Source organism: Notolepis coatsorum (genome assembly GCF_963971535.1).
Source record: "Notolepis coatsorum genome assembly, chromosome: 9".
Classification (NCBI taxonomy): Eukaryota; Metazoa; Chordata; class Actinopteri; order Aulopiformes; family Paralepididae; genus Notolepis; species Notolepis coatsorum.
The window spans coordinates 140338305-140349631 of NC_140173.1; the positions used below are offsets into that span (position 1 = coordinate 140338305).

At 41.7% G+C, this 11327-nt stretch overlaps 1 protein-coding gene across 1 annotated transcript in view; it reads right to left on the minus strand.

Annotated features, from left to right (window-relative positions):
* LOC311234783 (adhesion G protein-coupled receptor B3-like) overlaps positions 1-10848 on the minus strand; it is a gene marked incomplete at both ends in the record, with an annotated part of 98210 nt that extends 87362 nt beyond the window's left edge. Inside the window, 2 exon segments of the mRNA XM_084322027.1 lie at positions 8152-8254; positions 10814-10848. Coding sequence (XP_084178153.1) covers positions 8152-8254; positions 10814-10848 — 138 coding nt within the window.
* Between the last annotated feature and the right edge of the window lie 479 nt (positions 10849-11327).

Here is an 11327-nt window from a genome sequence, read left to right on the forward strand (position 1 = left end):
GGTTCATGTTTGTACACGTTTTACATTCATGATGCATAGATTTGCGTACTGATATCATATCCATTCTTTATTAGCTGTTTAGTAGAGATGTTATATGTTGTGTGTTTATTGTTTATTAGATTAATCTGAATTTTAAGATATTAAATATTAATTATATTAATTACCCTTTGTATGTTAATGTGCCTGGCCAGGAGCCATAAGCTATATATAGCTTGAGTTATCATTTGTGAGTTGGCTTCCTTTCAGTTCAGGTCTGTTTTATCCTGCCTTCTATTTTTTGGGCCCATTTATATTCTGTTTGTAAATTATGTATTTGTTAAACCTTTGTTTGGGTAAATAATAAATACCCCTCATTTTTGTGTCTGGCTGCTTGGTCCATCACAATATGCAACGATATTCCTATCGGTCATATTCAAGGTTCTCACAGTTAGGATATGAGTTTATAAAATGTGTCAAACCCCTACATGGAATAGTCATTATTATCCCCAGAAACATCCAAATATGCTGTTCAGTAGGGGAGAACGGGGGACATTGTCACATGGGTAGGTTGTCACATTCACTATATTTCACTACCAGAGGGTCCTGTCTCCCATACTTTGGTATTTAAATATCCAGAATTGGGGTCAGAGTTCACCTACATTGTCATCTTTGGAGTGAAACAGCTGAGTTTGAGGTGAGAGGACTTTTTGTGTGTTTCATGTCCATTTGTAAATATTCCGCTCCTCAGTATTTTTCTTCTAGGCTTTTACACAATTGGTTTATAATGAAACAATTATTACCCTTAAAAAGTGTGAAGGGATAGCTATAGTTTAGATTGTTGTTATCTAGCTAACTAGTTGTTAGATGGCTGTTAGCCTTGATGCTATCAAGACATTCCAGTTGGGGTTGGTCGTCACATTTTATTTGGGGTTGGTTGTCACATGTTGTGTAGGCTATTATTGTTAGGCCGATTTATTGTGTTCTTATTTTGTTATATAGGATGGCCTAAAGATGTGTTTCCTGTTTATGTTCATGTTAAGATGCATTAAGTTATGTATTTTTGTCAACTTGTTAATGCAATTAAACTTTCAAATTTAGTTCTGCCTTCTTGTCTTCTTTTTAAGATTTGTTTGTCACACTTTTTACTCGAGTGTGAATTGCTCGTCATCAAAACATCTTTCAATAGTCATTCCTACATTAAACTGAAGCTTAAGATGTTGGCTTGCAATGTGTATCCCTCTCATTTTCCAACGTATTGTAATAAAGAGTTAATCAGTCACCTATCAAAGACACTCTGACACATGGTGTGACAACCAACCCCATAGTCTGTGACAACCATCCCCATGATGGGGTTGGTTGTCAAAATGTGTCAGAGTGTCTTTGATAGGTGATTAACTCTTTGTTACAATACGTTGGAAAATGAGAGGGATACACATTTCAAGCCAACATCTTAAGCTTCAATTTAATGTAGGAATGACTATTGAAAGATGTTTTGATGATGAGCAATTCACACTAGAGTAAAAAGTGTGACAACGTCCCCCGTTCTCCCCTACTGCAATGATGGAATACCTTTCAGATGTACTTTTGAACTGAGTTGGGAGTCAGCTGGAGCTAGAAGGTGGTTAAGCAGCACGTTGGTTAACGTGACTAAGCAGGCGAACGTCGTGACACCGGGGGAACACTTTAAGAAAAGAAAAGAACACACCTTGCTGTGTCATCCTTTGGAGAGAAGAACAGTACGTTTTGAGGATTTGTATCGTGTAGAGTGAAATGTCCGTGCGCTATAGGGTGTTGCTCTGCGACGACGCGGCCAACCCTCTCAGAGCGGCATATGTGTGGTGCAGCTTCTAAATCACGGCTACCTACCCCTCCGTGCCAAACAATCTACATTAGCCACTTGTTTGTTTACCGGCCAGTCGCCGAAGGGGGGGGGGGATAGACAGTGATAGATATTCACTGGAAGCGCTTGTTATGAAATTGCGCCGGTTGGCCTTTTCTTTTTCTCCCCCCCCCCCCCCCCCCCCCCCCCCCCCCCACTCGCCTTCCCCCAGCCGCAGTGACCCCCGACTCGTCCCGTATTTTCAATTCCACGATTTTAGATGGATGTCCAGTCGGAGGATATGTTCCACCTTCCACCCGCGATATCGACATCACGCTTCGCTCAGACGTTTTACAGGGAATCAAACTAATAGGCCTCTGCTTTTATCCTGCTCCTTTTTTTTATCATCATCATCACCATTAGTGGACGGCTCCAGCAAGGACACACCACTGTAGCTCCATTAGGTTCTGACAGACCCTCGTGCATCACGGCTCCTCACGTGAACCCCAAACCCCCACCCCATGGTTACACCCTTCAGCGAGACACTGAACCCCCTCTAACTGCTCCCGATGAGCAGGTTGGCACCTTGCATGGTCGCCTCCGCCGTCGGTGTGTGAATGTGTGAGTGAATGGGTCAAATGTGAGGCATAAGTTGTAAAGCGCTTTGGATAAAAGGTGCTATATGAATGCAGTTAATTTACTATTTACCCTTCCATGTACTGTGTGATCTCCAAACTGCTAACCCCAGCACTGACTAGTAAATTATGGCTTTTAGCATTCAGTACAACCATCGCCATTAACCCGCCGTCAGTATTTGACTTTACCCCCACTTGGGTGCTAGATAAATGTAATGATCATTCATTCATTCAGTCATTCATTCATTCATTCATTCATTCATTCATTCATTCATTCATTCATTCATTCATTCATTCATTCATTCATTCATTCATTCATCATTCATTCATGAAATCACACTATTCTACATTGAACACAACGGCAAACGAGCAGAATACAACACTGAGGGGATTTCTGCTTGTGCTTCATACATTTTACAGTCATGTTTACTAAATAGCCATAAAACCAATGCAATCAGCGCAAACAGATTTGAAAGACATACTGTGAGAGGTGGCGAGGTGCAGCGATAAATTGAGTGTTGATTTGCTGCAAATGTCAAGACAATGTAGTAGATGAAATGTTTGTTGTTGTACGTGTGAGGAAAAACATTGTCTGTGAGGTATGTTATAAGAGAGTTTATAATAGACTAATGCTTTATTAGCTGGTTTGTCTCCACGATTACAGCCCATCAAGTGAAACGCCTGCCAGCAATATGTTGGCAAAAAGCCATCTTGTCACCAAATAGCCATGAGCCAACTTAAATACTTAGTTCACCTATATACACACTGATTTGCCCATTAGCTGGCTTGTCTCAAGAATCACCCGTCAAGTGTAATAACCTCCAGGAGCATTTTGGACCTGAAGAAAACATCAGAGCCATTTCACTGATGCGACCAGACCCTTTACTATTTGTAAACAATGACACACACACACACAAGCACACATACGCACACGCACACGCACACACATGCACGCGCACGCGCACACACACACACACACACACACATACATACTCACACGCACACGCACACGCACACACGCACACACACACACACACACACACACACACACACACACACACACACACACACACACACACACAAACAAACACACACACACACACACACACACACACACACACACACACACACACACACAGACACACACACACACACACACACATGTAATGAAACAGTAACATTGCGCAGTGAGCGAGAGTCTGAGCCCTTTCTCTCCCTCTCCTCCAAATCACCAAATAGGCAATAGTGTAGTACTGTATATGAAAAGAACACACCTTGCTGTGTCATCCTTTGGAGAGAAGAACAGTACGTTTTGAGGATTTGTATCGTGTAGACTGTAGAGAGTGAAATGTCCGTGCGCTATATAGGGTGTTGCTCTGCGACGCGGCCAACCCTCTCAGAGCGGCATATGTGTGGTGGGGCAGCTTCTGAATCACGGCTACCCCTCCGTGCCAAACAATCTAGTATATGTATAAATAGTATATGAATTGAAAATGGGGGACCCTGATGGAAACAAGACAAACGTCTTTCTCAGGTCTGCATCCCCTTAACAATTGTATGTATTGAGCCGTACTGTATTGTACCCATTCTGCAATCTGTTAAATAAAGTTTTCATTCATTCATTCATTCAAACACGGCTCAGCATGTCAGTAACTTAAACACGTACCTAACCTATAAACACGGCTCAGGATGTCAGTAACTTAAAACACTTACCTAACCTATAAACACGGCTCAGGATGTCAGTAACTTAAACACTTACCTAACTTATAAACACGGCCTCAGGATGTCAGTAACTTAAACACTTACCTAACCTATAAACACGGCTTCAGGATGTCAGTAACTTAAACACTTACCTAACCTATAAACACGGCCTCAGGATGTCAGTAACTTAAACACTTACCTAACCTATAAACACGGCTTCAGGATGTCAGTAACTTAAACACTTACCTAACCTATAAACACGGCTTCAGGATGTCAGTAACTTAAACACTTACCTAACCTATAAACACAGTTCAGGATGTCAGTAACTTAAACACTTACCTAACCTATAAACACGGCTTCAGGATGTCAGTAACTTAAACACGTACCTAACCTATAAACACGGCCCAGGATGTCAGTAGGGCTGACCCCTATTAGTCGATTAGTCGACTAATCGGTCGAAAGGAGCCGTAGTCGACTGGCCAACCTCCTCTTAGTCGAATACAAAAAAAATATATATAATATATATATTTTTTTATCATTCTTTCCAAAAGAAAAGAGGCCTAGAAGCGTGGCTAACGCTAATGGCACACATACCAGAGGCTAACTGCCTACGAAAACAGGCACAGAGGCACTGAAAGAGGATTTCACCCATCTAGTGAACACACTAGACTAGACAAATATCAAGATGTATCCATCAGTGGACCAGGTGCATGCTTTTCCAGAGGACAGGAAGCCTTCAGTCGACTCCTTCAGACATTAAGCAGCCCCCACAGCCCAAATGGAATGATTAACATTTTTTTTTTTTTTTTTTTACCAATAGTCGACTAACGGCAACTTTTTACCAATCATAGTCGACCATCCAAATCCTTAGTCGGGGACAGCCCTACTATAAACACGGCTCAGGATGTCAGTAACTTAAACACTTACCTAACCTATAAACACGGTCTCAGGATGTCAGTAACTTAAACACTTACCTAACCTATAAACACGGCTCAGGATGTCAGTAACTTAAACACTTACCTAACCTATAAACACGGCTTCAGGATGTCAGTAACTTAAACACTTACCTAACTTATAAACAGGGCTTCAGGATGTCAGTAACTTAAACACTTACCTAACCTATAAACACGGCTCAGGATGTCAGTAACTTAAACACTTACCTAACCTATAAACACGGCCCGGGATGTCAGTAAAATGTAACGGTGTTCAACCTAATGCAATGTTTTCCCACCGGGAGCGTTCATAGTACCGCCGTCTTGAGATGGCCATAGCTCTGGGTAACCTGTGTGTCGACATTTGCGTGGAAGTGTGATTGACGTCGATGTCAAGCTAATGCTTTGTGGGATGCCACTCTGGGGGCAGAGGCGGCTAAGGGTGACTGCGTGAGCGAGTGAGTCATCGTCTGAAAGCGGTCTGTCGGGTATGTCGCAAAGAGGCCTCGTTAACAGATGTCCTCGGTTTTTTCGTGTGGCTTGTTATTCTCAAGTGGAACCCTATTATATTGCTTGAAAGGTGCGATGATGATCCCACTCATTATCACCTCAAATTCACACCCATCGCAGAGTCCTCTTCACCTCCAATATCAGACCCATCGCTCGGTCCTCTTCACCTCAATATCACACCCATCGCAGAGTCCTCTTCACCTCAATATCAGACCCATCGCAGAGTCCTCTTCACCTCAATATCAGACCCATCGCAGAGTCCTCTTCACCTCAATATCAGACCCATCGCTCGGTCCTCTTCACCTCAATATCAGACCCATCGCAGAGTCCTCTTCACCTCAATATCAGACCCATCGCTCGGTCCTCTTCACCTCAATATCAGACCCATCGCTCGGTCCTCTTCACCTCAATATCAGACCCATCGCTCGGTCCTCTTCACCTCAATATCAGACCCATCGCTCGGTCCTCTTCACCTCAATATCAGACCCATCGCAGAGTCCTCCTCACCTTCAATATCAGAGGCAACGTTTGACATAAACCCACTATTTCTCATGATGACTAGACTAGACTAGAAATCTCCGGGTGTCAATTTACAATAACTTTTTGGAAACATCCTTCTTAAGGACATCTCCCCTCCTGAGATGAAGACACAAGTCTGTTTTGAAACGTTGTGGACTGACCATGTATATCAGCGGCGTCTAAAGGATCTAAATGGAGCCTGTGTTGTGTGGGAGTTACATCACCTGGTAGCGCTGAACCTCTGCTGTCTTTAACTACAAAAGCTCTGCAAACTCCAACTTACCATCTTTGGATAAATACTAGGTTTGAAAAACATTTCTAAACATTTCAGGTAAAGGGAAAACTGAAAGGTTATATGGCTCGTTCTTCTGAACGACTCAATTGTCTTGTGTATCGCTATGCATACACTATTCTTTTTAAAAGCTGTTGTGCATGAATGTGTGAACGGTATAGTGTCGGGCACAGCCTGTGTCGCCTTGATATATATTAGCCAGTTGCTTTGCCTAGGATACGTATGTAAAATAGATTGAGGCAGATATGAAGGAATATTATGGAAATGCTTTGCCTCTCTTGTCCTGGTCAGCTGAGTCACAAGCGAGGGGGTTCATAGGAAGCAGTGTTGTCACGATACTGGAATTTAGAACTTCGATACGATACCTTGAAACGTATCGATATTCGATACCATTTTCGATACCACGGGGAAAAAGGTTAAATCTTAAAATGTAAAAAATAAGAAGAAGAAAAAAAGATAAATATATATATATTTTTTTTTTAAATAAATTTTGCTTTTGTTGCTGGTTGATTCTCCTCAGCTTCTATCTGGTACTATAAGAGAAGATAAATATAAAAAAAAATTCAACTGCAAAGTAAAACTTTGTCAACATGTTTTATCTAATCAAATAAAGTTCAGTCTGTTCATCTCACTTCAATCATTTGTATTGCAGAACATGTAAACACTGTAATCTGTGTTGCATGTACCTGACAAACTGAACTGTTTGTATTACAGTCATATTCCAACTTAACTGAATGCACATGTGTGTGTGTGTGGACTACTGTACTATTACATGTATTGAAATGAACAATGCAACTCCCTTGTGTGTGAATAATTAAATATCGATATTGCGGGAAATGATGAGTATTGAAACCGTTTTAAATATTCAGAATCGATATGTATAGAAAAATCGATATTTTTGACAACACTAATAGGAAGCCACACAGACAGTTACAAACACAAAGGTGTGAAAACACACAATGCTTGCAGTCGTCAAAACATTCTCCTGACCCAGTGGCGGAGCAGCCAGAGGAGACCCATTGTGTAACCAACACGACCATGGATCACCTCCCTTTAAACATAAAAGTGTATTTGGCCAGGCCGTCTTCTCATACAGAGCATCCCGCCAATGGAACTCAATTCCTCAAACAATTAGAGTGTCCACATCATACCATTCATTCAAGTGCAGGGTTAAGGAATGGCTCATTGAAAACCAGCACTGTCAACACTGAGGTGTCTGTGTGTGTATGTGTGTGTGTGGATATGGTGCGTCTGTCTATGTCTGGGTCTCTTAATATGTCATGGTGTGCTCTGTCCTTGTGTCCATGACTGTATTGTGACCTGTATCCCTATCGTATGTCTATGTGCTTTTGTTGTGTTTTTATTCTAATGTTATTTATCTTGATTTTATTCTGTTTTTATTGCTAACCCTTTTTTTTACACAGGATTTTAGCCTGTACCTTCTGGCAGGGGGGGGGGGACTGCCAATGGAAATTAGCCTTTTGGCTAAAATTGGGTGCATTTACATCTGTAAAATGTTTTATTAATGTACACTGTCCCCCTTGAACAAATAAAGTAAACCTAACCTAACCTAACCTCAGCTCTCAACCCTCATTCACACCAGAGGACAAGGCAGCGCAACACTACCGTGTCACCGTTTCACCGGTCGCCAAGAGAGTTGTATGGAGAAGGGGGAAAAAAAAAACACTCCGGTCGTGACCGTTAAGCGAACTGCACATTTACCCGAGCGGCGCTGAGTGCATCTTAGGAAGAAGGGGGACTTACCGCATTGTGTGTCTGCGTTTGTCCGATGAGGATCAATATGTTGGAGCAGATTATGGACAAGCAGAAGTTGATTAGGATGATAGACCGCTCGGACCGTATATATCTAAGAGAGGAGGAGAAGACAGAGAAGACAGTGCTCAGACCGTATATATCTAAGAGAGGAGAAGAAGATAGTGTTCAGACCGTATATATCTAAGAGAGGAGAAGAAGATAGTGTTCAGACCGTATATATCTAAGAGAGGAGAAGAAGATAGTGTTCAGACCGTATATATCTAAGAGAGGAGAAGAAGATAGTGTTCAGACCGTATATATCTAAGAGAGGAGAAGAAGATAGTGTTCAGACCGTATATATCTAAGAGAGGAGAAGAAGATAGTGTTCAGACTGTATATATCTAAGAGAGGAGAAGAAGATAGTGTTCAGACTGTATATATCTAAGAGAGGAGAAGAAGATAGTGTTCAGACTGTATATATCTAAGAGAGGAGAAGAAGATAGTGTTCAGAGTTCAGACAGTATATATAGTATCTAAGAGAGTAGGAGAACACAGTGAGAACACAGTGTTCAGACAGTATATACAGTATATATAGTATCTAAGAGAGCAGGGGAACACAGTGTTCAGACAGTATATACAGTATCTATATTATCTAAGAGAGCAGGAGAACACAGTGAGAAGACAGTGTTCAGACAGTATATACAGTATATATAGTATCTAAGAGAGCAGGAGAACACAGTGTTCAGACAGTATATACAGTATATACAGTATCTAAGAGAGCAGGAGAACACAGTGAGAAGACAGTGTTCAGACAGTATATACAGTATATACAGTCTAAGAAAGCAGGAGAATTCCCTTTAAAAAATAACCTTAAATTGTTTTTAAATTGTTTTTAACACTGTAAAGTAATTTTTTGTTTTTATTTTACACTAATGTAATTTTAGCTATCTTAATTGTTACAGTAGTTTCATTATGCATTGTGTGTACTGACTTTTAATAATTTTGTTTTTGCAATAGTGATTGTTTTTGTATGTTTTTTTGTGTGTGGACCCCAGGAAGACTAGCTGGTTGCTATCGCACCAGCTAATGGGGATCCTTAATTAAATCAAATCAAATCAAATCAAATCAAATGTACCCTGGATTGACGAAGCAAATGCGCACACTGTGACAATGTGGGTAACTGATGTCACGATGGAAAGGCACATCACCAACACAGCAAGATGCTCACTGACAAAGTCTTTCACCTTGCAGAAGAAACCTTGCTCCTGACATCGACCAAGTCATGGAGTTGTGTTGTGGTGAGTTTGGCACAGTGGCTATAACTTCCCACCTGATGCACACATTTGCCTAAAACATTATATTTTCATTGGCTTCCTATTGTGATTCTGGGTGAGGTAAAAAAAATAATGCATAATTATCTCCAGAGACCTCATCATTTGCTGTTTCATTTGATATACAGTATGACACGTCACTGTAGCATATGCTGTACGATAAGTAAGTATAAGATAAGATAAGTAAGCAGGGACTGTCTCTCGCATGGGGGGGGGGGGGGGGTAGGGTTAGGGTTAAGGGGGGAGGGGATTATTAGGATAAGATAAGAGCCCCATATCTGATCTTGAAACAGCCCTGCTGAACCTTAAGGCCTGTGTATGACAACCATGTGCTCACAACAACATGACAACCATGTGCTCACAACAACATGACAACCATGTGCTTCACAACAACATAACAAGCATGTGCTCACATTGACATGACAACCATGTGCTCACAACAACATAACAACCATGTGCTCACAACAACATGACAACCATGTGCTCACAACAACATGACAACCATGTGCTTCACAACAACATGACAACCATGTGCTCACAACAACATGACAACCATGTGCTCACAACAACATAACAAGCCTGTGCTCACAACAACATGACAACCATGTGCTCACAACAACATGACAACCATGTGCTCACAACAACATGACAACCATGTGCTCACAACAACATGACGACCATGTGCTCACAACGACATGACAACCATGTGCTCACAACAACATGACGACCATGTGCTCACAACAACATGACGACCATGTGCTCACAACAACATGACGACCATGTGCTCACAACAACATGACAACCATGTGCTCACAACAACATGACAAGCATGTGCTCACAACAACATGACAACCATGTGCTCACAACAACATGACAACCATGTGCTCACAACAACATAACAAGCCTGTGCTCACAACGACATGACAACCATGTGCTCACAACAACATGACAACCATGTGCTCACATTGACATGACAACCATGTGCTCACAACAACATAACAAGCATGTGCTCACAACAACATGACAACCATGTGCTCACAACAACATGACAACCATGTGCTCACAACAACATGACAACCATGTGCTCACAACAACATGACAACCATGTGCTCACAACAACATGACAACCATGTGCTCACAACGACATGACAACTATGTGCTCACAACAACATGACAACTATGTGCTCACAACAACATGACAACCATGTGCTCACAACAACATGACAACCATGTGCTCACAACAACAGGGCTGGCGATATGAAAGTACAACATGTCAATTCAAGGGATTTTCTTCTTCTTCACTGAGATGAGTGTCAGTTTATTAGGTTTGTAATAATTACCTCCACAGCACGGCGTACACCACCGTCAGCGTCATCAAGGCGAGGCAGGACAGACCACAGCCAACTATCAATGTTATAGACGGGACCCCTGAGTATTCCATAGTCTGTGGAGAGAGAGAGAGAGAGAGGGAGAGAGAGAGAGAGAGAGAGAGAGAGAGAGAGAGAGAGAGAGAGAGAGAGAGAGAGAGAGAGAGAGAGAGAGAGAGAGAGAGAGAGAGAGAGAGAGAGAGAGAGAGAGAGAGAGAGAGAGAGAGAGAGAGAGAGAGAGAGAGAGAGAGAATAAACCATATAGCTGGAGAATGTGGCTTGGACCATCCACTAGCACCATGTAAATATACCTGGCAAATAATTGTCAGTTTGTGTATAGAGTGTTTCTCTATACCGTTGACCAGAGAGGAGAGGTGTCATTAAAAACAACAGCCATTGTCCACACTACATTTGCTTAATTATATTGTGAGGATTGAGGTGCATGAATAGACTGGCAGGTCGATTTAACACGTTAATAATGTTAACA